Source organism: Xyrauchen texanus, chromosome 11 (genome assembly GCF_025860055.1).
Source record: "Xyrauchen texanus isolate HMW12.3.18 chromosome 11, RBS_HiC_50CHRs, whole genome shotgun sequence".
In the NCBI taxonomy this organism is placed as follows: domain Eukaryota; kingdom Metazoa; phylum Chordata; class Actinopteri; order Cypriniformes; family Catostomidae; genus Xyrauchen; species Xyrauchen texanus.
Window position 1 is genome coordinate 16,839,264 of NC_068286.1, and position 27,008 is coordinate 16,866,271.

The following is a 27,008-nucleotide window of genomic DNA, read 5'->3' on the forward strand; positions in this document are numbered from 1 at the left end:
CAAATTTATTCAACAGGCTCTAATGGCTTTGGCTCGCCCAGTTCAATTTAGTCGCATTTATTTCCTTTCTACATGTGTCTGCGATTAAACCCTTCAGAGGTTTCAAATGAACTTAATGTAGGATATCAACGTCCACAGCACTCTGTACATCGTCTTTCGAGTGGAACTATTCAAACATCTGTGGGATGATGAGGGCCTATTTGCAGTGTTTATCAGGAACTCCTGCTTGTCCAGGGTGGAGACATTTGGAGTGCTTAACTAGAGTACTGGAGACCTGTCAAGGAAGGTTTATGTTCTGAATCCTTCCTGAGAAAACAGATTTCCACCAGTGTCAGCTAAACTTGACATAAATGTTTTTTAAAACCTTTTCTGTTCATTTTGGCCACCGAATCAAAGGCCCAGGCGAAATTCAACAAATTAAAACTTTTCTGAGCTACAAAAGGCTTCTTTTGTGTTTCTGGTACATGCAATATGCCATGTTAAAAGAAAATGTTTTACTTGAGTTCGAGACACATGTCTCAGCAAAGTTACCCTTATATACCAGGCAAAATAACAATGGAGAATGAAGTTCCACAGAGCCAGAGAAAAGCGTTTAAGTGAATTCCTCATTGGGGGAGTTGGGAAGACATTAGCACTCATTGACTAGCAGCAGCTCTTTTTAAGTGACATTTGAGTCACACTTAATAAGTATCACATTTTGTGTATACTGTAGATACCAATATATCAAGCAAAATGGCAACTGAAAACAAATGATGCTAGAGCTTTTTTCAGAACTGACGTTTTATGTTACTTGTAAACCTACTGGTCCCAAGGTATTTTGCAATGGATGTATGAAGCCTGTTACCCTCAAGTTTACACAGATGTCCCACAGGATAAGACCCATATAAACCACATATCTACACAATTCATCACATTAACTATGGACATATTCCACAAAGATTGACAACCTCAAAGTGTCCATGAACGTTTTGTCTTGATATATCTTTATTAAATATCTATTGCTTTAATAAACAGCACTTGGTTTGATATTAGGTTAAATAATGCTGATAAATTAATATAATGTGTAGATTAAGTGTCCAAATACTTTTTGGCTTACTGTATAAATAATTCTACTATTAAGTTTAATTATTCTAACAATTGTATTAGGAATTTAGATCTGTTGTCAGTAACTACATTATTTTTAAACTATTGTTATCTATGCTCTGCAAGATGATAGGCAATGGCTCTAAAGCAAATAAAGTGCAGTAGCAAAGCAAAAACACCTCAACCATAAATTTGTCAAAAGTTCATTGGTTCTTCAGGAAAATTAGAGGCAGGTGACATATTTCATTTTCTTCCAATGACATGCAGTAACCCTTATGAGGAGACAAACAGTTTTATAAAGAAAATGTGTTGCCTTTAGACAGGGAGGGGTTGTGTATACATGATATTGTGAAATAAATACAGTATACATATTAGGAAAGGCTTACCTATGTCTGAAATCTTTATTTCTTAGGGGAGCAAAAGAAAAAAAGAGCAGAAATAAGAGAGATAAGAAAAAGGAGAGAGAGTAAAACAGCAGAAGCACATCAATCTTTGTCAAGACAGGAAAAATCAGATGTGCCTATATTAATCTCTCCCTCTCACACATTTAGAGGAAATAAAGCACAGAGACAGGGCTGCTAACTGCACTTTGTCTTGTTTCTTAAACAGAGTTAGATGTGTGAATATTCCACCTGGGAGCTCAAGAACAGTGTGAGCTCACAGCACATGCTGAGGTTAACTGGTCCATAATAGTAAATTGATTGTGTCCCAGACAATGAAAAGCAATTCCTTAAACATTGCATTTAGCCGTACAGAAGCCATGCTGTTATTATGTCACACAGAGGACCACCACTTCATTTGCTTCATCCATGTGTTTTACTGCTTTAATGAAGGAATTTAATTTACAGCAGCAGCAGAACACACACAATGATTATATTAATACCTGTTAAGTGATGGGCCATTTCCAGAGAGCTTGAGTCTGTATGAGTGTGAGATTTTAATGCACGTATCAAGTTGGGGGCAGATGGAAGGAAGGGAAGATGATAAGATAAGGTTAAAAATACTTTAAGTGTCAATGACAGACCAGGGAAAACATGAGAAGGAAAACAAGAGCTGACTAAAAGGGCGAAAGACAGATGGTTTAGGCAGAAGAGAAAGGAATGAAAGATAGAGAAAGAGAGGAGATAAGAGGCAGCGGTCATGTATCACTGGAATGGCTAAATGAGGTGTTGCAAGAGAGCGGAGAGTGACAAGAAGGGCCCTCTAGGCCCCGGCGAGTGTGAGGGAAGAATTTATGATCACTTCAGCAAGAGTCTATAAATGACCCGAGACACAGCTCTGATTTCATACAGAGGAGCCCTGAGAGCACTTTAAAAGAATATCTATGCGTCTGTTTCTGTGTGGAGTCCACTCTAGATCTGAAGAAGGGAAATGACAGGTCTTGAGGTTTGAAAGAAAAGGGCACATGTGGTCACCTCATGTTTGTAATGTATCAGCTACGCACGTCTAAACTGCATGGCGTTTAGATTATACATACACAGTGATCACAGTCAGGAGAGAATCTAGTTTGAATATTTGAAATAGTTTAGCTTATTAAATCAATACATGCATGCTTCGCTCTATAAAAGCAAAATAAACCACATTCATAGAATGTTTTTTTTTAATTACATATTGAACAATCACAACCTATGACAGAATAGGCACATTTGACAGTGAAGGCCTTTAGTTAGTATTGTCAATTAATGACTTGAAGATATGATTGAAAAATCAATTTAAAAAGTCATCATTTTACATTTTAGCTTGAATGAACAGATTTAAACACTTTTTGAAAACAATTTAATGATATGTAAACAAGGACCAGTAGTGTTTGCCGGTGTGCTCTTGTACCCGAACATTCAGCCAAATTGATGTAAAAAGTGCCAACTGAACTCGACCATACAATTGATTTGGTGGAATAAATGCCTTGTATCCAAAAGAATGGTTACAATTATGAAAATTAAACAAGCAGAATCAACAGATTCTTAAAATTATAGGCTTTAAAGCCACCACATTAAAATAGCCGTGATTAATCTCTTTGAATAGAAAAAATAATTTGTTTAGTTGGCAGTGATGCTTGCAGAGTGATAAACACTGTTATTTCCCAAAGCCCAGCATATAAACACACACTCACACACACAATCACACATCCTTTGATGTGGGCTGGACTAGCTCAATAATAGGCCGGTGGTGGATCATAAAGATGAGAGGTACAGGAATATGCATTTCTTCTTGGCTTTAGGAGGGCCGAGAGCACCAGTAATGAGTCACCCACCCGCAGATGAGAACTCGAATACTGTCAGCACGTTCTTGTCAGACCACACGTGACGAATACTGGGCTGAATGCCCCATACTACAGTCTAACAGTGCAGTGTTGAAAGTGTTTTACATCATTAGCACTAAGGCTACATCAGACTGCAGATCACTTACACTTCTTTTAATTTCCTTCTATTCCAAGCTTATATCCCTTACCTCAGCTCCATAACACTAGTAACGTTCCCTGAGGGAAAGATGCGTCTGATGTAGTTGAAGTCACCGACGAAGAGGCTGCCATCAGATCCACAGGCGAGGGCCACTGGAGCCAGAAGTTTGTTGCCATCGGCCTGGCCATTACAGCTGGGGCAGGAGATACTGCGTCTGCGCCCATTACCCATGATGGTGCTAATGACTGGAGGCTGCTGGGAGATGAAGACATTCTCACCGTTGCCTTTGTACAGGATGCCTGTTGGATAGGAGGACAGGGTTGTGTGGGTGAGCTACTGTATAGTAGAATAGCATATATAGATGCACATGTAGAGGCAAAGTTGAAAGTCTTGTTTAAAATAGATAAATAAAATAGATAGTTGGTGATTAAAGCGTCATGGACATTTTCATGAAAATGAAACTTAGGTTTTGTAACTGGTGACCAGGTTTTTCACAATTTTTAATCACCACTATTGTGCTATTACATTTGAAATGGTACTACAGTATGACAAATACATTTTTGGTACAATTCTCTCAGTTCATATGAGGTCATTATGCACGCATAGAATTAATAATAAAACAATTTTCAATAGCAATAGAGTGTCAACTACCCACATCCGTACCTGTGATTTCGATTTAATATATAAAGCAGAGTAAAATCAAATCAGCAAACAGGAACTATATTCAGTACACATAGTATAAACGTCTACTCCTTTAGAAACTTACAGAATTTGAAGACAGCTGCATGAACTTTTCATTTGTCATTTTGTCTCACACATATCCAAAGCAAATTATAGTCTGATTGTTATCTCATTACTGCTATAATAACCTATATATCTCATGCACACCAGAGCCATGTAGTTTTTTTTTTCAATTTTCTACCTTTTAATTCATACCAAAAAATATGAAATTGCTATTACAGTTTTAATTAGAAATAAGACGATTATAGAATTAAACAAGCAAACATATTTAATTAATGAAACCAATAATTAGGGAAAAAACTGATTCATATCTTAAGTATTATCATTCCATTAACAGTAATTAATTTTTGCTTTGAATATTTTATTGATGGTTTTCAACTTCTGAAAGTATAATCAAAAGGCATCACAGGTTTGAAATTGGTCTGCCTTAAAGTAACGCAGCATTCGGATAATTCAAGCAGTAATATATTCAGCGGTGAGAAAGGGGCAATCTGGCAGCAGTTCAGAATCAATATGCAGCCCAAACACACGCTGCCAGAATTATTATATGGCACAGGCAACTTAAGAAAATCCATTCATCCGATCACATAATGAAATTACTGTTAGGCACAGTGTGTTTTAAAACAAACAACAACAACAAAAAAAACAATATCAAAATATTTTATTATTTTGTTATCTACTATTAATTGCCAAACCTAACACTCACCTGTTTCAAACATTGTTAACACATAATTTCCCCACTTCTGTGGATTTTATTTTTAGACACTTAGACAAAAAAAAAAATAAAAGAGTGAAATATAGATTTTAAAGGAATAGTTCACCAAATACTTTCATCATTTACTTACTGGACTCAAATGAAGATTTTTAGCAGAATTTCTCAATTCTTTTGGCCCATACAATGCAAGTGAATGGGTGCCAAAATTTTGAAACTAAAAAAAACAAATCACATAAATCAGCATAAAAGTAATCCATAAAACTCCATGGTTAAATCAATGTCTTCAGAAGCGTTCTTCTACTTGTGTTTTTGGAGATTCGCTTTCTTCATAAATATCACCCCCTACAGGGCAGCTGTGGCTCAGGTGGTAGAGCGGGTTGGCCACTAATCGCAGGGTTGGCGGTTCGATTCCTGGCCCACATGACTCCACATGCCGAAGTGTCCTTGGGCAAGACACTGAACCCCAAGTTGTTCCCAATGGCAGGCTAGCGCCTTGCATGGCAGCTCTGCCGTCATTGGTGTGTGAGTGTGTGTGTGAATGAGTCACAGTGTAAAGAGCTTTGACTACCGCTAAGGTTAAAAAAGCACTATATAAGTGCCGACCATTTATCATTTACTGGGTAGGGGGAAGTATTTCTAGCATAAAATGACTTAAATATTGATCTAATTCTCACCCACACCTATCATATTACTTCTGAAGATATGGATTTAACTACTGGAGTAATATGGCTTACATTTATGAAGCCTTTATGCATTGTATGGGCCTACAGATCTGAAATATTCTTCTAACAATCACAATCATAATTTGTAAGAAAGAAAGTCATACACATCTAGGATGGCATGAGAGTGAGTCAATGATGAGAGAATTTTCATTTTTGGATGAACTATCCCTTAAATTTAACGACAACATTTGCTGGAACAAACATTAAAAATACCAGTATTAAAGGTAAATAAAAGACAGTTAAGATATGCCAGAGTCATCTCAAAGCACAGGAATGAGTTATTAAACATATCATATGCTGTTTTTGTTTTTGCCTCTGTCACTGAATCTCTTCAATTCTGAATACAGCTAATAAACCCTGCTTAATCATAATTGTCAATTTATGTGCCTGTAAGTCCTGCAAGTCTATGTGGAAAACACATGTTTGTGTCTGTTTTTTTTATAAGTTCACAGTATACAGTATGCATGCATGCGTGTGTGTGTGTGTTAAACACTATGAGGAATTGCCACAGGCTGTAGGTTTGGGCTGTGTGATGAGCTTGCTTGGTCCCCGGTTTGGGTTTGATCATCAGCATTGTGCTTTAATATTCTGCCTGAGGACATATAGTAATGGTGCACTAATAGCAACACCGAGATTGAACATGTGGTAAACCACACTAGACTTTACTAATGCCCCCTTGTTTCCCTTATGGCACTACCTTGCTGCTCAGACAGTAGCTAGGTAGTAACTAGTATTATTAAAAGCTTATTTATTTTTTACAGTATTGCATAAACAGGTATTAAAGGTGTTAAAAAGGAAACAATAATAACCAGTGATAATTAGGAACAGTCAGGTTTACTGCGAATAACAGTATTTCTGTTGCAAGTGTTCTAGCGAACAAAATTATCACTTTTGGGGAAATGGCTGCAAAATATGATCGATAATGGATTTTGAGGATGCCACTATGGCTCTTTTATTTAATGTAAACAATTACTTGTGGTTTAGAGTGTGCAGAAAAAAAGCTCTTAAGCACTTTTTCATTTTCATGACGTGCTTTGGTTCTGTCATTTCAGCACGACCAGAGCAACATTTGAGATGCTATGTGATGATATTGGTTGGCAAGCTAGTCCAGTTATTAGCAATTGATATAATCACATGCCTTTTGAGGCAATTATGCGCATTTAAATATTTATTTCGGGCGGCTGTGGCTCAGGTGGTAGAGCGGATCAGCCTCTAAAAGCAAGGTTGGCGGTTCGATTCCCGACTCCACATGTCGAAGTGTCCTTGGGCAAGACAATGAACCCCAAGTTGCTCCCAATGGCAGGCTAGCGCCTTGCATGGCAGCTCTGCCGCCATTAGTGTATGAGTGTGAGTGTGAATGTGTGTGAGAATGGGTGATTGGGACACAGTATAAAGCGCTTTGGTAACCTCTAAGGTTAAAAAAAAAGCGCTATATAAGTGCAGACCATTTACCATTTGATAAATGTGCACCTGAGGTGGATAATATTTAATTCAGTAAGAAACCACATAAACTATGATAGTCCACCTCAGGTGAACGTATACGTTTTCTGTGCACATTTTTGAACATTCTATTCACATCTTCATGTTTCAATCAGTAATTTATTTATTTTTTTCAAGATTCACATAAAAATAACTTTGGCATTTTGACTGTAGCCTGCAACATACAGGACAGATCAAGCCTCTGGTTAGCAATAAGTTAAAACATGGGGGGTCTTTTATCAGACCCTAGAGTGGAAAAAGGTATGGAGAACTGGAAGAAGCTTTTGATCTTTCTTTAATGCTGGTTAGGGTCAAGGGCGGCACCAGGAGAGAACGGTCAGCAGGAATAATCACTAAAGCCCACGTTTATAGATAGCAATAACTTCATGCTATATAAAAGTGAACTGCAAATGCTTGAGGAGGAGAGACAAGCATTAGCACTGATACACTCACCGGTGCATTCAAATATGGTAAATGAACAATTTGTTTTGATATCGAATGTACCACTAATAGTAAGTGATTTGTGTAGAATATAAAATGCTTTGATTTGAGTCAGCAAGCCTTTGAAGTTTCCATAAAATTTACAATCTATTGGATACCTGCTTTTGGAGGAAGAAAAAAACATTTTAACAGCTTGTTTTGAAATGTAAAGTGCCTTGATAGGGTCTCTTGCTTCAGCATTTTTTCTCCATTTATTTGATAGCAGGTCAATTCTGCATAAATACAATAAAGTAAGATGTAGGCTACTACCTTTCGAGAGACTCAAGTTGTCTGGCCTGACACATAAAATCCTAGAAATAATGTTTTGGCCTATGTAATTTGAAAATGATTCGGTGAGCTACTAAAGAAGATTTATCCCATACACCTGATGTCAGACAGGGTTTACATTCACATTTATGTACTTAGTAGAAGCACACAAATCAAATTCAATTGCAAGTACCAACACAATAGGCTGCAGATATGTATCTTGCTAAGCTAGGCCTTGTACTTCCATTTAAAATGCTGAATTTAATGTGGTTCCTTACTATTGGTTCCCATTGAGAAATCAAACAAGTCACAGAGAGTGAAAAGACAAGATGTAGGGCATAAGGGAGCGACAAGTGATTGTAGATGGAGCAGAAATAACGTGTGCCACCACAAACTGCTGTCATCCACTCTGAGTGCTCAAATTAGTGTCCACCACAAGCCTTCTGTCAACTGTGAACTTCACTAACATCCTACTGCCGCCTCAGCACAACCCCTCCACCCAGAGAGAGGGAAAATGTGTGCTTCTGTGTATGATTGTTGTAGAAGGAGTCTACAGTATTTGTATTGTGTATGTGTGCACAAGTGTGAAAGGCATAAGACCAAACAGAACAAAAGCGATTGAAGTGAGTGAGAGGAATATTCCACACATTGAGTCAAAGTGTGCAGGTGAACTCAAAGTGTCCAAGTCAGTCTAATGTTTTCTGAAAGCACCCTCGCGAACACAGTTAGCTGCTTTTTGGGAGTTGCTTTGAAAACGGTGGGGTGTTCGAAATTGGGGTGGGAGGGAGTGGGTCTTCAAAGCTGCGCTTCAAAGGATGACTTCATGCTGTGCTCGATAAATTATTCACATTGGGCAACGTGCTGGAATTCTGTATCTAGTTCCTCTGTGCGCTAATTATGAGTGAGATCAATGATGCCATCTTAAGCCCCCTCTCGGGTGTGCTTGGGCACCCGTCCACATAGAGGCCGCATCGCAGTCTAAACGTCACCATAAATCTCAATCTACCTCCTCCTCTGATCAACCACCCACCATTGATTAAGCCATTGAGCAAGAGATTGGCCGGAAGAGTGAGAGGCGAGAGGGATTGCGGTACAGAGAGAGGGAGATAGACCAGGTGCTTTTTGAACTACTCTTAGAATACTCTGTAACAATGCTTTGCTAACAAAGACAAATTGGACAAGGAAAGCTTGCTGAGAGAGCAGTGTGGCCCTGGGAGGGACACATGACCTTGACTTCAAACCGAGCTTCTCCAAGGGAGGTCGATCAAGATATACACTCATGCATGCACATGTATACAAAAACACATTTTCAATGGCTAATAGGAGCCATGCACATAGGCTGCTCTTTCATGTTAATTACTCTTGGTCACATTACAGTAATGAAATACACACACTGCACCAGTTTGATCTGCTTTACAAGCGGATGGGAATAATAGTGCAAGCGGATATACGTACACCCACACACACAACATTGAATGTCTTCAATTACACATTTAAAGATTGTAACGGGCCCCAAATTGGGAAAGGCTCTCAACGTGGGACGTGCTGCATTATTAATTCAGGCATTCAGACAAGACAGCCCTCAGTTCATGATTGTGTACCTGTTTCTTTGATATGCTTGACGTGTTTATATATCAACCCGACAGAAGAGAAAGCAGTGATTTGCCAATAATTGGAGTTTATAGCTGCTGTGTTTACGCTGGGTCAGAAACTGGATGAGATTACAGCACTGGAGTTCTACCATAATCAATTTTCTTCCATTTACGCCTCACAAGCCATCTGTCATTACCTTCTTTCTCTCATCTTCAACTGTGGTTCTTTTCTCTCAACATCTTTCGACAATGATCGATGCTAAGAAGAAGCCGCATTTATTTTTGTCACACATTATACATACTGAACATATAGAGTGAAACTCTTTTTCTCACATATCCCATCTAAGATAGGGTCAGAGCGCAGGGTCAGCTGTGATACATGTTACTCTTGTTGGTAGGAATCTGATACCACAGCAAATATTTAATATATAAATATATATACTTTGAGATGACTCTCTGTCTTAACTGTCAATATATAAACAAGATTTGTGTTGGACTGAAAACTTTTTTTCTGAACTTTTGATTCTGGGTATTTTGAAGCAATACATCACTTCTTAAAATATTTGTTTATCTATGCAGTTCTAACCACCGTGTCATCTAATTTTAAAAATATAAAAAAATGTACTAGGTATAGCAAAGGAAAAGCAGCAATAAATCTTTGTTGAGCTACATGAAGTGTGTGTGGGTGTATGTGTGTGTCCAGAGTGACAGGAAGAGAGTGCGATAAGTGGTCATCGAGTATTACCAGAATTAGTTTAATTTAATAATTTTGCCTCTCCCTCTGAATAATGGGAAAACAGTGTGTTTGGAGTCTGGACAAAACTAGTAATAACTAGTAAAAACTAGAGTGCCTGTACCCCACTTGCACTTCGAACAGTGCACAGAAGAAAAAACAAGGAGGAAATCTGCAAGCAAGTTCTCTCTCAATCTCACGCTCGCTCTTTGAAGATTTATTGACTGGAAGTAATTGCGGTCCCAGAGAGAGGTGGCTGAATCTGTCTCCCTGACCTCCTGCTGTTAGTTGGAGGGAGGGGAGGTACAGTGGCTGAGCACTGACTGGACCTGATAAGGGCAGATGAAAGGAATCAGAGGCTGAGATGGCTAGAGACGGAGAGAGAGAGGATGCAGGTAAGCCCTCTAGGCAGTGGTGGTCCACATCAGAGAGTGTGAGGTGCTCATGGAGCCAGATTCAGTTGCATTACATGCCTGCACATGACTAAATCTAAACTCAATGGGATTTAGAAAGGGCAGTCCATTCTAGCATGGGTGAATCTGCTGTGCCGGCGTGTGTGAGTGCTTGTGTGTTTGAGGTGAGGTGCAAACATGGGTCATGAGCCTTAAGATAAAAATGAAAAAGAAAGGAAAACTGAGAGGGAGGAAAGATTGAGACAAAATGCAATTATGTCATTTTCATGTGTCAGAGGGAGACAGGAGTGGGGGAGTGAGGTATATGCACATATATTTAACACCATATTAAGTTTCATAAGCAGTTGATAGTTTGTCATGCAAGAATGCTATTTTGGGACAGCTGCTTTTGACAACTTTGTCAACACAAAGATGACACACTGCGTCTTTCCTGCTCCACCTCTGATTGGGACGGTCTCAGTGTTACAATAGTATTTTTTTAGAGTGTGGCTTCTGAAAAAGTGGGCATGTCTAATTCTGTGGCTAGGTTTGGTGAAAGTTCCAGAATGGCTAGCATCACTTACATCACCTTTAAAGTGAGAATTTGGACCAATTACATCTCACTGTGGGCAAGGTTATTCAGAGTGATGCCACAAGGAATAAAAACCATGTGACAGAGAAAATGTCTTGTGGTCACAGCTGGTTAGGACAAGAACTCAGATTAACATGGAAGAGACAGCTTTTATCACTTATTGCTTCTTCAAGTTATGTCAGGTTAGGACACTTTTTTGACCCTGTCGGTTGAGGGAATCTGGGCATCTCCCCACATGAGAATCCTTATTAAAAGATAAATGCTGACTAATAAATCAAAGACTAACAAACCACTATGGTGCATGCAGAGTAAGCTCTGAGTTTCTCTTTGACTTAAGGAAGCTTAGAGAGAAAGAGAGTGTGTGTTTTAGTTTGTGGCTGGGCGTTGCCTGGATGTAAGCATGCATGGATTTTCCCTGTGAGACAGCCTAAAAATTGTGGTGACAGGGTGAGGTCACCAAAGACAGGAAGCTAAAGTAAACAAACACTCCTACATTTAACCAAACCCCATAGGGCCTTACTGTAGGACTTATTACTATGTTCCTTTCATTACAAGACAAGTATGCAAAACACACTTAACAGACAGACACAAACAGGACTAGTTCTTGTCTACAGTAGTTTATTGTGGGAACATTATATACATTGGTTCACTCGTTGAACACACCGAGGCAGGAATAAATGATGCCCACTGATAGAATGGTGTATTTGCACATGCTGTCTGCATTGTTCTAGAGCTCAATTCACTATTCAAATTATGCAAATCAAATAATGGTGCAAACACACCCATACAATTAGTTGAAATTCACAATCTTGTGTGCTTGTTCTGAGTGCTAGGTTCTGGAAGATGCAACAGACACAATCTAGCATACTTTGCTGGGACGGTCCATCACTATGATCCAGACACCCGAATCGGCTCCTTAAAATGCATGTCTGGGTATTTGCCCAGAAGTAATTATTTTCTGCATCATTTGATACATTTGCTGCAGTAATCAATAGAAAATGTAAACACATATCTCTCATAAATAAAATTCTGTTTACCCCACAGACTTTTTAGCCTGAGAAAAAGCACCAAAAGTCACCACGAAAATGTGCGTGCGCATTAGCTGGAGTTTTTTTTTTAGCTTGATCTAAGCTAAAGCACAATTTATGACACCATTGTTGTCAGATTTAACTGCTGATGAGAAATGTGTTATTTGATCATAATCTTGACCAAATTAGATTTCAGTCTTTCCCCACTTAAGAATATAGGGGCTGTACTTGTATGACACTTGTTTACATAGAAAATAGCTGCCTGGGAGCGTTACAAAGCTGGTCAGCTGGTGAACTGACTTGCCTTCAACGGACTTTGCTACTGCCTACTTTCTGCAGTGAATTAAGATATTTACCATGAGCAAAAGTGCTATCACTGTTCTGTTAGCCTACAGCATTAATTTTGAGACTGTGCAATCACTGTGCAGTCATTTTGAGTGTGCAATATTTTGTCTTATATGGCAGTGTGCTCCTCCACATTAACTGAATGAGCTGAAGAGTTTTATCTCAATCTCTGAAATACAAACACACAGGAATGCAGTGGCTTTAATATGGGTCATAAGCTGAGCAAGTAAGGACATTGGTGAGATCCACCATCATGAATCAATGCCAGAGTTTGAATAGACTGTGGCAGTGCATTCTGGGATACTGTAGGCAGAGAAGGCACCTCACTCACCAAGCAAGAGTGCAGGCATGGACAGGAGGGGTAGGGAGCTGGTGAGCGGGGTGGGGGGCTGGGGTCATGTACAAGTGAAGGGCAACAGGCTCAAGATGAAAGACCGTTGGAATTTGTACGGACAGCTGGTTCTCAGCCAGTGAGGTAAGAGAGGGCTTAGTGTCACTCAAGATGTATATGACAAAAACATTGCTTGGACAACTACAGACAACTATGGGGCCATCCTTTCAGTTGGCTACTTCTACTTTTAACCTTACATCACAGCAGATAAAAGTAATACTCCATGAAATTATCTTAGGTGAAGTACTTGCTTGCTTTAGGATTATTTTACCTCCACATTAGCTAATTTACACCTGGATATTCCTCTTATGCAGCACTTCTGCTTCTGTAGCTTCTTAGAGGCCTGAGCAGAATGAATGGGGAAGAACAAAGCCTAAAGCTGCAACTTACACTGTATTGTTCAACATTATTTTCACGTGCCGATATTAGTAGATATTAGCTTTGGTAATAATAAACCTGCCAAGAACATGTTCGGATAATTCTGAAAAAAATTTAAATAAATAAAGAATGTTTTTTTGTATAATTTAAATTTTGAGAATTGAGACATAATTTTCATGACAATTAACCACCATGTTTTCAGAAGATTCATCTTTATGTCCATATTAAACTTTTATAATCTATACTACACTCACTCTCAAATTTACATTCACTGAGCATTTATTAGAAACACCTGTACACATACTTATTCATGCATTTATCTAATCTGCCAATCTAATGAGTGCAATGCTTAAAATCATGCAGGTATGTGTCTGGAGTTTCAGTTAATGTTCACATAAAAAATCAGAAAGGGGAAAAAATTGTGATCTCAGTGGTTTCAACGGTGGCATGATTGTTGGTGCCACACGGGCTGGTTTCAATATTTCTGTAACTGCTGATCTTATGGGATTGTTATGCACAACAGTAACTAGAGTTTATTCAAAATGGTGCCAAAAACGAGCGGTAGTTCTGCGGACGGAAAAGCTTTGTTGATGAGAGAGGTCAACAGAGAATGGGCAGACTGGTTCGAACTGACAGTAAGGCTACGGTAACTCAGATAACCCCTCTGCACAGTTATAGTGAGCAGAATAGCATTGCAGAACGCAGAACACGTCGAACCTTGAGGGGAAGGGTTATAACAGCAGAAGACAACGTTGGGCACTTTATTAGGCCATAGTATTCTTAATAAAGTGCTCGATGAGTGTAGTTGAGCTGTGTAATTTTTCAGTGCCCTCACTCTAGAGAGTTCATTTCCACACTCATTATGCTGGACCGGGTGGACTCACTCTTCTCCATCAGAGGCACACTTTATTGGGTTATTTATGGCTGCCTGCATGGATTCACCAGCTATCAGCTGTCCATCACTTTCTGAGGCCACATCCAGGTGAGGAGATGATCTGAGTACAGCTCATCTTGTCCTCTTGAAAGGGCTCAAGGTTAGTTTCTGGATAAACATATTCAACCTTTAAGCATGTAAGGGGGGACAACCTCTCAACCTCAGCACCTTTTTAAAGCCAAGATGAGGGATGAGCCATCAGGAGAGGCTCCTTAAGAATTCATCAAGGCAGTCTTGTCACATGGTCATAAATGTTTGCTGCAGAAAGCACTCAGACTGCTCAGTCTGGGTGAAGGTCACTCACACGGAAATGTCAAATGTCTCTTCATTGGCATGCCTGAGACAATCAGGACACTGGGCCCCTATTGCTCCACTTCATCAATGTCATTTAACAGCAATGGCACTAATGAGCACTCATTTATTTACTCTTTAAAAGGTTTTATGCTCATGTCATGTTAATAGCACAGAATGAGCCTCTTTTAAACAGTGCAGGAGAGATAAAGCTTATTAAATAAAAGTCTATTTTAATTTATTGATTTTTGTTGGTTTTGGGAGTGCGTGGGTAAACACATGGTCAGAAGAGTGATTTAAGCAGTTTGCCAAGATCAATATGACTTCTGAAGCTTTGCATATTCAAATCTGCGTAGGAGAACAATATATTTGTGTTGTTCATGAGAAAAGTCAGAGGTCAGAGGTGGGCTTACCATTCTGAACATCCAAAACATGATGTTTGTCCAGGGTCCACCCGCCCATGTTTGAGGCATCAAGTTCATAACCTTGCAAAATGGCTGTTCTCTTCTCCCACAGGATCAGATCTAAACAAGACTCGTACTCAAATCCAACTGACACTGCAGAGAGACAGATAGATTGTTGTTATTCATTTATGCAAATATACTGTATAAATACCCTCTTGAAACCAAATTCTTGAGAACTTGTGTAAAGTAATCAATAAAGGCTGAATCTAAACACCAAATTAAGAAGCACACAGATAAAACTTTGAGCTGATAAGTGTACTTTTTGCCCCCAGGCCAAATCAGATGCCCTACACAACGTCAAATCATCTTTACTGGAGTCTGCCTGTAAACTGCAGTGACTCTATCACAACTTTGGTAAAAATCTCATAATAGATCTCGGAGAGCGCTGCGCTTCACCAGAGCAAATCGTTAAAATTGTATAACTGTTTTCAGCGATCATATTAAGAAAGCGACCTTGTGTCCCTCAGAGAGAATCAATACATTCACCACTATTCATTGGGGTGAAAAAACTACCTGCTTAATGCAATTGGCAAACCAAAGCCTGATGAGAAGGTGAAAGCCAATCAATACTCGTGAGGCCTAGCTAACCTATTTACAATTATACACAGTTCACTTTGTAAAGGCGGATACATTCCTGGAGAAAAATGCCTTTTGTGTCCCAACATCTTGTGAATTTGTTTATGTAAGGGTTTGAAAAAAATGTAGTTTAGTCTGGCCTATTGCCTGTCGCATCATCAGCAGAAAATAACAAAATGAGGCACTGTCATCGGCAGCTGGCCGCCTTCTACAATGTTTAAGTGAAAAACAAAGACACAGAATTGCTCTGAACTTCCCCAGAACAGACAGAGAGACATGTTCTTCTTTGCGGTTTTGCTAATGGGTAATCATACAAGCTAGAAAATACAGTCAGCATAAAAGTGAAAAAAAAAAAAAGGTGGCCTTGATCATAATGACTGTTTTCCATTTACAGTTCATATTTGCATAGGTACATTTAAGGAGACATTCCATAATGCAACTGTCATAGTGGCATGGGCCATTAAGCACGTCTACGCTCTTACATAAAATACATTTAGACAAGGCCTTTCTACGGAGCAGTAATTACATTATTTCTCTACTCTGTGAATATAGAGGTACAGGATTTGATAGATAGTGAGGTGAGTGGTTGTTTATCAGCTCAACACCCCTTAAAAACAAATATTAAATATTAATAAAGACTGAGGCAATAAAAAATAAAACATTTTTAGCCAGTTGAGTTTTCAGTTAAATTTCTCTGTGCTTTTATATATTTATATAAATCTTAATATATACTGTATTCTAGGGCTGTCAATCGATTAAAATTATTAATCAAAGTCATTACATGATGTGCAGATTAAAGGATGATGTGCCAAGTTAAATGTAGTTTGAAACTTAAAAAATAAATAAAGATTGAGTTGCCACAAGGACATACTGTACCTTTTTACAGAATTTACTTACAGGTCGGTGACAATGTTTTTTTTTATTTTTCATAAAATGACTTGCACTAAATTAATTAGTGTTAAGTCAACAGCTCTAATCAGGTATTTATTTGTTTATAAAAATATAATTTTTTATACCATTTTTATTGAAATAGGTGGAAAGGTGACAGAAAAGTTTAGGGGTGGGATCTGAAAATAACCCAACCGGTGATTCGAACACGGGTCACCTTAAGGTAACAACTGCACTTTAAAAAAAATACTTTTTATAGTGTTTTAAGGTGAATTGAGGTGTTTCTGAACTTTTTGTGCTTACTCACCCACTGCCTCTGACAGGCCATAGACTCTTTGGTTGTATGCGTCAGTCTTGTCCCAGATAAATGTGTAGGACAAGTTGGGTTCCGATGGGAACCACTTCTGGAAGAGGCGACCCACCACGGCCACCATCAGGTGTACCTTCATGAGGTTAAAGGGGATGGTGGCTTGGGTCATGGTCACCTTCAGCACTGGCCGGTAGCCAGCCGCCCGCGAGCTCAGATACATCAGGTTTAGGTCACTGCCAGGAATCGTCGTCTCCTCCTGAAGAACCTGCACATCAAAGCGAGAGAGAGGGTAAGATGAATGAAGGAGTGGGAGAAAAGGAGTGAGTATTCTTGAGGAGAGAAGGGAGCATCTGGAAGAGGCATTAGGGCTGAGGATAAGGCCACAGATTTTTCTCTCCACAGGATTAAAGCACATCTGTGCCTGTGTTTGCTCTGACCGCCATTTACTTGACATCTCAGATCTAATGAGGGAGATTTTCACGGGCGGAACATGCTTATATTTGCATCACTGTCAGAGGCCATTACTGTACCTCATTCCACAAGCTCATCCACTAGAAATAGTCAACAGACAGATTAGTGTGTGTTAGTACTTCAAGTAGAAGACCTCAAACGTCTTCGATTTCAGACTTCTGGACAGCTGGCTTGTTCCGCTAGAGGAAACACAAGCGTACAGTTAGCGACCTTTAAAAGTACCCCTGGTGCGGAGTCACAAAAGTTCAGAGTATTAGTACTAATTTCTCTCTCTCTTTGGGATGCCACAAAAGGAGCATAGGAGATGAGGAGCAGCTTGGATCAACAGAGAGATTCTGCATCACAGCTTTCTCCTCAAGTGCTTAATGAAAAGCCAGTCAAGCCACTGAAGAAAGACAATAATCCCCCTGTCTTCCAGCTTGAGGCATTGTCAAGTGTCCTACTGGGAGCGGACATTTACTTTTCTCTAACACAGAGGACAAAGAGTGCCAGAGGGAATGTCCTTTCTTCTCTTTCTGGTTTGGATTTTCTCTGCACTTTTTCAGGGATCAGTAGAGGGGTCTAGATGGCTTTGATAGACAGTATTTGGCTGTGACAAGTACAAAACAAACGGTAAGTAAGTTTTCTGGTTTAAACTTGCACTCTTATACACGCAAAAATAAATTCATGCACATATACGCAGACCCAAGCTGTCACACTAACACTAGCTTACACCAAGAAATAAACACCATGCACATGTGTGTGCATACCCAGTGCTCATAAGTTTACTTAAGGGCTTTCTATAAGCCACAATGCATTCATGCTATGCTCCTGGCCTCCCCTCTGTGAACTTTGATTACAGAGCCTCAGCTAATAACATACTTTACTCCGCCTGCTATAAGGTCTTAATAAATGGCACCGCATGCGCTACCATGTCTCGACGTGTGCAGCCATGTTATTCTTAGCCACGGGAGCAAGGGCTGTGAGTGCATACGGCTGCATTAAAGCAAAATATTTTCTCATTTACCAAATGAAAGGAAGATGAAAAACGCTTTGAAAGTTCATTTGATACAGCCCATTAAACGCACAGTAATAAAGACCAGATTTAGTTTAATCATCAAGCTAAGAAAGGAAGCTAATGTTTCTGCAAAGACACAAAAACAGCGAAATCAATGCTCTCTCTGTACATTCAGAGGTGTTTTGCATTAGAGTACACAGAAGTTACAGAGCATCATAGGAAATAATATAAATCTTTCATTCACTATAAGTCTCATCTGATTTTCCGCTGTCACACAGAGGTTTTCCCTGGCTCATCATCGGACAAACGTGAAAACGTACCAATCTCCTCCAACCAAATAAAATTATTTCCAGGCCTGTGCCACAGCCAAGTGGAAGCAATATGCCTGCCCATTCAGTGTCACGGCCACTAAGCATTATGGGCGCTGGCTCAGGGGGCTGTGGGAGGTCTGTTTGCCATTATGTTTAATGCTCTGGGTAGACAAAAAAAGACCTTGGAGGCAATTACAGCTGGGGTACAAATGCCCCATATTAAATGCTAACTTGGTGTGGTCTGATTACCCATGTTTAGAGTTGGGATGGCACCGATCCAATACCTGGATCGGTATCGGGTCCGATACTGACATTATTACCCGGATCGGTTATTGGTCCGACAAGCCCGATCCAAATCCGATAACGCATGTTGGTCATTGACATTACTGTCAAGCTCAAATAATGACATATCCTTCAAATCACCATTTAAGTAGGCCATATAACTTGTGCATTTTATTCAGGCTCTTACAGTCATCCTAAAGCTTTGTGAGTTGCAAAAGACTGTGTTTAATAATAAATATACAGTCAGCGTGCACAGATAAGTAGTCTCTGGCACCACGCTTTACTGAAAGAGCACCATTCTGCCGACACACACACACACACATTTACACGCGCAGAGGCTCGTGATGCGCTGCTCAGCGCAATATGCGGTTGCTCCACACAAACGCCATCTCAAATGTAGATGATTCGGTCCACCTGTAACATGCATTGAGAATAGTACCGGACAAGCACTTTACCAGATGTTGAATAAGAAGCATATTACACTACTGTGAATTAGCCTACAAATATTATGGAAGCCCAGGAGTGCCATTTACAAAAGCATGAAACAATAAATTATCAATCTATTAATTTGAAAATAAAAATGTGAATAAATCAATTTGTAACTAGACAAATAAATAGACACATTTAAATGTGCTTATTTAATTCATGTTTAAAAATGTCATTATATTTAAGAATACAATTGTGAATGAATAAATCACATTTATTTCATCTTTAAAATAACATTAAATGTAGCAATAAATTAGTACATTAATGAGTCTTTTAAATGCACTTTTAATGCACTTTAAAAGCACCTTATAAATTGCATTTTAAAAAGAAATTTGGCAATTGCTTTTATTAATTTAGTTTCCAATTTCTTTTCCTCATCCATTTGCCAACGGCTTTTCTTTTTCTTTTCTTCTTCCAATTGAGAATGAGTTAAAAAATGCTAAAAAATGACTGTTGACTCGCTGGAGCAAACAATGAACTTTCAATTCAGTTATAAGACAGACCCTCTCTCCCAGGTACCACTCAAAGAGGATGTAAGATGGCCTGCCATTGGATGATGGTACGAGCTGTTCCCTGTCAAAAAGCTACACTTTGATGCTGTGCTGATTTAGCACTTTGGGAACAACTTTAGGTGTGACCAGCTGTGTATATGTGTGCAACATGTCTATAAAATTGATCAGAATTTATAGCCTCTGCTGGTGACATCATTGGCTGCACCTGTAGCAGGGCTATAAATAGATGCGTCACAGGTGCATCGTCAGATCTTTTGTCTTCAGATCATTCTGTGTGTGTTGTGCTTCTTGACTGTAAGTACTTTCTACTTTCTTCTGTTAAGAGTTAGAATGGTTAGGCAGTGCGCAGAAACCTGTCTCTTTCTCTTTTCTTTAAAAAAAAAAAAAAAGAAAGAAAAATAATGACTGATAAACAAAGCAAGCGATGTGTGTTCCCATGTTTACGCTCTATGGCTGAAACGGACACACACCAGTTTTGTTTTGTGTGTTTGGGGGAAGAGCATGCTGCTCTTGCATTGGGGCAGGGAGGGTGCAAGCATTGCGATCTGTTTACAGTCAAAATAGAGTAAAAATGTACGCGTGTATCACCCACTTTGACCCTCCCGATACCCCCACGAAACCTCTCCATTAACGCCGCCTCTGGTGTTTCTTGCCTTAGTCCAGGACACGGAACATTCGACATCCCCTCAACAGGAAGTGTCAAAATTAATACCCATCTCAAAGAACCTGGCAGCGTGGAAACTTCTGCAAGGTATTTCTATGTGGGTCCTAAGAAGAGTAGAAAAAGGCTACAGAATTCAATTTGTTCAACGTCCTCCACGTTTCAACGGCGTGGTTTCCACTATCGTGAAACCGGAGCAAGCATTTCTACTGTAGAAAGAACTAAAAAATCTCTTGGTCAAAGGGACCATAGAACATGTTCACCTTCCAGAGAAAGAATCAGGTTATTACAGCAGATACTTCCTGGTTACCAAGAAGGGTGGGGGGTTGCGTCCGATCTTAGATCTTCAAGGCTTGAATTGGTCAGTCAGGGCTTTAAGTTCAAGATGCTAACTATCAAGACGGTTGTATCCCAAATCCAACATCACAATTGGTTGGTCACGATCGATCTCATGGATGCATACATTCATATAGAAATTCTGCCACAACACAGGAAGTTCCTGTGGTTCGCTTCCGGGGGTGAAGCCTTCCAATATCGGGTTCTTCCATTCGGCCTAGCCCTATCACCCCACACATTCACAAAATGCATGGATGCAGCACTGGCCCCTTTGCGACTCCGGGGCATCCACGTTCTGAATTACATAGATGATTGGCTGATACTAGCACAGTCTCAAGAACTAACAGTTCAGCACAGGGATATCGTCTTAGCTCATCTGGTTTCTCTGGTTCTGAGACTCAACATCAAAATGAGAGTTCTCCCTCCCACTCAGGGAATTACCTATCTGGGCGTTGTATGGAATTCGATCACGATGCGGGCACAATTGTCTCCCGCTCGAATCGTGTCCATTCAGAACACCCTGAGCAAAGTCAGGCTAGGCCAAGGTTGCACTGTTCGTCAGTATCAATGAATACTAGGTCTCATGGCATCTGCGTCCTCGGTGATCCCTTTGGGCCTTCTGCACATGAGACTGTTTCAGTTGTGACTCAAAGCCAGGGGATTTCATCCAAGGGCCAGTCCCCTAACGCTAATAAGGGTTACGTGTTGCACGCTTCGTACCCTTTCTATGTGGTTCAGACCCCAGTTCCTTACTTTGGGTCCCACTCTAGGTGCGTCTTGCCATCGCAAGTTGCTAACGACAGACACCTCCCAGACGGGCTGGGGAACGGTCTTAAGTGGTTGTCCAGCTCAAGGGGAATAGGAGGGTCATCAGCTTGATTGTCACATCAATTGCCTCAAGTTGATGGCTGTATTTCTGGCCCTGAAATACTTCCTCCAGAATTTGAGAGGCTGCCATGTCCTGGTGCGGGTGGACAACACAGCAGCAGTCTCTTACATAAATCATCAAGGAGGTCTACATTTACGCCGGCTGAACACTCTGGCACGTCAGATTCTCCTTTGGGCCCAGGGCAAGCTCCTGTCAGTCAGGGCAGTTTATATCCCTGGATGCCTTAATGTGGGAGCAGATTTGCTGTCCAGACAGAAAATACCGACAGGGAAGTGGAAACTTCACCCCGAGGTAGTGGAACAAATCTGGGTGAGATTTTTACAGGGCAGAAGTGGACTTCTTCGCCTCTCAACAGACAGCGCAATGTCCCCTCTACTTCTCTCTGAGTCACCCAGCCCCCCTGGGACGCGATGCAGCATACATGGCCCAGAATGCGCCTGTATGCATTTACCCCAGTTTCTCTGCTACCGTGAGTCTTCGCCAGAGTTTGCCAGCAAGGGTCTTGCCTCTTACTGATAGCACCGCGCTGGCTGAACAGGGTATGGTTCTCGGAGATAATGTCTCTCTTCAATGGCTCGTCTTGGGCGATTCCGGACAGGAGGGACCTTCTGTCTCAGGTGCTGGGGACAATATTTAATCCCCGGCCCTAGCTGTAGAACCTTCATGTTTGGCCCCTGAAGGATACCAATTGAGGGACACTGGGCTTTCACCTGAAGTTATTGAACCATTCTAAGTGCTAGGGCTCCCTCTACTAGAAGAAGTTACGCCAATAAATGGGGTGTCTTTGAAAGATGGTGCAGTGCATGTAATTCAGATCCAGTTAACTGCCAGATTGCTTCAGTTCTGGACTTTTTGCAGGAAAAATAGGCAGCAGGCACATGCCCCACTACTCTCAGGGTTTATGTGGCCGCTCTATCGGCTTGCCACACCTTGATTGACGGGGTGCCATTGGGGAGACATCCTCTGCTCGCTTGCTTCATTCGTGGAGCCATGCGACTGAGATGAGTGTCTGGTTGAGACCCCCTTCGAACCTCTAGAGTAAGCGTCTGATAAACTTCTGACTCTCAAGATGGTTTTTCTTATGGCAATTACTTCTCTAAAAAGAATTGGGGATCTACAGGCTCTGTCTGTCTTGCCAGCCTGCTTAGATTTTGCCCCAGGAATGGCTAAAGCAATTTTGCACCCTCATCCTGACTACCTGCCTAAGGTTCCTTTCTCGACTGTACATCTGGTCACTCTCGAAGCCTTCTGCTCCCCGCCATTTAAAATGCCGGAGCAGGAAAGACTTCACGGACTTTGTCCAGTCCATGCCCTTCAGACTTATGTCCACCGCACTAGCCAGTGGTGTAAGTCAGGGCAACTATTAGTTTGCCATGGGGGCCGCAACAGGGGGGCGGCCGCCACCAAGCAGACTATGTCGCATTGGGTGAGGTACGCTAATGCCCAGGCCTCCGAGGCGCACGGTCAAGCTTCGCCAGTAGGTCACTCAACCAGAAGGGTAGCCTCCTCTAAAGCCTTGGCTAGAGGTGTCCCTCTGGAGCATGTTTGTGATGCGGCAGGCTGGTCCTCTCCGCACACATTCATAAGATTTTATAGTTTGTATGTTCATGCCACTCTGGGCTCTTATGTCCTTGAGTCAACATCACAAGCTCATGTCTGAGACCTCTTGCGGTCTTGTGAGCACAACTACACAACCGTAAGGGGTCCGAACATCCACACTGCGGCGGCGTGGGTATTCTCGTTCCCAAAGCGCTAAATCAGCACAGCATCAAATTGTAGCTTTTTGACAGGGAACGTCTCTGGTTACTTAACTGTAACCCCTGTTTCCTGATAAAAGCGGAACGAGATGCTGCGCTTCATTGCCGCACTGGGATGCCCCAGGACTGCTCTTCAGACAAAATACATGACGATGCATCTGTGACACATCTATTTATATCCTGCTACAGGTGCATCCAATGATGTCACCAGCAGAGGCTATAAATTCTGGTCAATTTCATTGACGTGTTGCACACATATTCACAGCTGGTCACACCTAAATTTGTTCCCAAAGCGCTAAATCAGCGCAGCATCTTGATCCGCTTTTATCAGGGAATAGGGGTTACAGTTAAGTAACCCGGGACGTTTACGTGATATTATTGGATCAGCAAATCCCATCCATTATAAACGGATGCAAAGCATATCAGAAGTTAATGGTGGCGTTCACTGTTGCTGTGAAATGCTGAATGCGGCCCTACATTAGCATGCACAGTGATATGTATCCAAGATGGAAGCTAATAATCGTGATGCTGTAAATAGAACCAGCCCCCCGACACAGTACAGAGCGATTTGGACGATATTGGGTGGACAGTGTTGTCACTACTCCCGAAAAGTTTCTTGCTATACCTAAGGAAGGGAAATATTTTCAGTGTTCATTTTAATGCCACAAATCAGCAAAAACTAATGGAATAGATTTGGTAATGAATTAATTATATGGGGTGCCAACTTCACAAAGGTTACTAAAGCAATTGCTTCTCTGCACTGCCTGACCTTACATCTATTCACATGTTTCATTACTGTATGACCGCTATCTCTGCCATACTTGTGAACAAATCCCATTTACTGTACCTTCAGTACATCTCTGTGAGATCAAGCACTGGGACACGATGAAACTTAGCTAAACTGTTTCTGTTTATAAAGCTTTATAAAGTGTTACCTTTCGTTTACACAACCAGAAGGTCTTTTTTTCTTCCAATAAAAGTTATGTTAAGTGACTGTTTCATTTCACACAATTCAAGCAGTGAAGGCATAAAACACTTGTTGCTTTTTTTCACTCTGAAAATATCTGGCCTAAACTTGGACATTTTACCTCAAACATCTTTGAAATGTTAATTGCCATAATCTGTGTCAATTCAATTTTGCCTATAACATTCAGGTAAAATTATTCATTCAAAATTAAAAATGCAAAAGCCACAAGACACAGACTACAACTGTAAAAGAATATGTATGAGTGTATATATATATATATATATCACATACACACACACACACACACACACACACACACTGTATATACATATATGTATATATATATATATATATATATATATATATATATATATATATATATATATATATAAATTTTCATTTGAAAGAGACACTTTCGTAATACACATAAGTAATACACAACATTAGTTTAAACATTAACATTTGTTCACAAAAGTGTGCTTGCTTGCCTTCTCTGTATAATTAGTTGGCCATCATTCCGAGGTGATGATCAAGATGATCATACAGTGTTTTTAAAATGAATGTTATATAACTGAAAGGGGATGTGCATTTTCTTCAGTATAAGTTCAAGAATGTCCATCTAGAATGTCCACCATTTAATTTCAGGGCACGGGTCGGGTGGCTGGTTCTGACAGCATCAAGATTAATAGCTCCCATCCTGGACACATATCACCATGCACGCTCAGGTAGGGCCGTGTTCAGCATTTCACAGCAACAGTGAACAAGCATTCTTATTTACGGGTTTCACAAATCCAATAATATCACGTAAACTGCTCATACCTTCATCCAATGGCAGTCCGTCTTACATCCTCTTAGAGTGGCCAGTGGGAAAGTGGATTTGTTAATGTGCATAAAAAAGTGCATTTAAAAGACTTTTAATGACATTTTATACATTAAAATAAATATGATTTATTAATGCACAATTGTATTCATAAATATAATTACATTTTTAAACATGAATTAAATAAACACATTTAAAGATGTCTTTTTATTTTGTCCATTGATAAATTGATTTATTTATTCAAGTTTTTATTTTCTATTTAATAGATTTATAATGTATTCCTTCATTCTTTTTTAATTGTCACTCCTGGGCTTCAGATGGTATGGGTTGACAAAGGATAAAAGAAAAGGAAAAGTCAAATAATAAAAAGAAGCATTTGGCAAATGGATAAAGAAAAGAAATTGCCAAATACTTTTAAAAACACAATTTAAAAGGTGCATTTAAAAAAGAATTATTAACGTGCTTTTTTATTGCTATATATATCATTCAAATACACAAATTATATAAACACATTTAAATGTGTCTATTTATTTGTCCATTTTTAAATGGTTTATTTATTCACATTTAAATGTGTCTATTTATTTGTCCATTTATAAATTGGTTTATTTATTCAAATTTTTATTTACAAAATAATAGAGTGATACTTTATTCCTTCATTCTTTTGTAAATGGCACTCTTGGGCTTCCATACAAACAAACAAACAAACACACAAGCACACAAGCACAGACTTCCTGGAGCACTCAGCGCCACAGTTAAGGTATCGGAATCGGACTGGAAGAGAAAAAATGGTATCATTCCAACTCTAGCTTAGAGTTCCTTTCAAAGCAAGCTATAATTCAAATCAGGACCCATGTACTATGATGAGTGGGGTTCAATGGAGGGGATAGATGCCCCTGTTGGGACCAAGAAGAAACATAGGATGAGGAGTGTGGCCATTTGGCTGCTGACAATAAGGAAACAATGTTTCTCCTTTATGTCTCGGAGCAAACTCGTAAGACAGCATATGTGTTGGCCCTGCATGCTTGCATAACAGGGGATCTTCCCCTCTGCTACATGGTGCAGAGAGGTAAGAATGGAAAAGCCTGGTTATAGAGGGAGGGATCAAATACACATCTGGATACAATGTAGGGAGGAAGAGAAAAAAAGAGAGAGGCAGAAATAGACAGGACAGTGCCAAGTTGTTTTAACATCTCTTTCAACAATAGTACTCTTTTCACATGGCACAGTGTAGTGACTGAGGAATTCAATTTTGAAGAATGTTTTTCTTTCTTTATAAAGCAAAAGTTTGCTTTAAGACCTTCAAAATTGTTCTGCACAAGATGCAAACTAAGTGACCTTTTCTTTTCTGTCTGATGTGGGCCCAGCTTTCATTTTTACAGCCATACATTGACCAGTGTGAAGACCATCTTAAAGGTTGAGTCGTTTTATAAATATAATATAAGGAAAAGTGTGTTTGTGTGTGAATTTTGACTATCAAAGGAAACAAAAAAAGAGAGTGTGTGAGAATAAACCTCATGTAAGTTAAAATGTTATTTCTAGCCATTTTACATGCACATGTTACCGGGCACGATAATTGTTTTTTTTCCAAATTCATGTTTGATCATATTTTCTTTATTTCTAGTAAGACCTTTGCTATTAGTACACAAATAGTATTCTTGATATTTTTGTATTGTTTTCCTGTAAAAATATCTAAAAATCCTTGAAACAAGATCAATTTGA

General features: G+C 39.9%; 1 protein-coding gene across 6 annotated transcripts in view; it reads right to left on the reverse strand.

The window, feature by feature from the left end:
* Positions 1–27,008, reverse strand: part of LOC127651383 (teneurin-3-like) — a 348,816-nt gene that overhangs the window by 20,225 nt on the left and 301,583 nt on the right. For 4 of the 6 annotated variants that reach the window (XM_052137167.1, XM_052137166.1, XM_052137164.1 and 1 more), the window contains 4 exons: positions 16,798–17,065; positions 14,976–15,119; positions 3,532–3,781; positions 1,470–1,490 (listed from right to left, as the gene is read on the reverse strand). In XM_052137167.1, the coding sequence (XP_051993127.1) occupies positions 1,470–1,490; positions 3,532–3,781; positions 14,976–15,119; positions 16,798–17,065 (683 nt within the window). The remainder of the gene's footprint in view (positions 1–1,469; positions 1,491–3,531; positions 3,782–14,975; positions 15,120–16,797; positions 17,066–27,008) is intronic. The other 2 variants (XM_052137168.1, XM_052137165.1) reach the window with 1 other exon arrangement.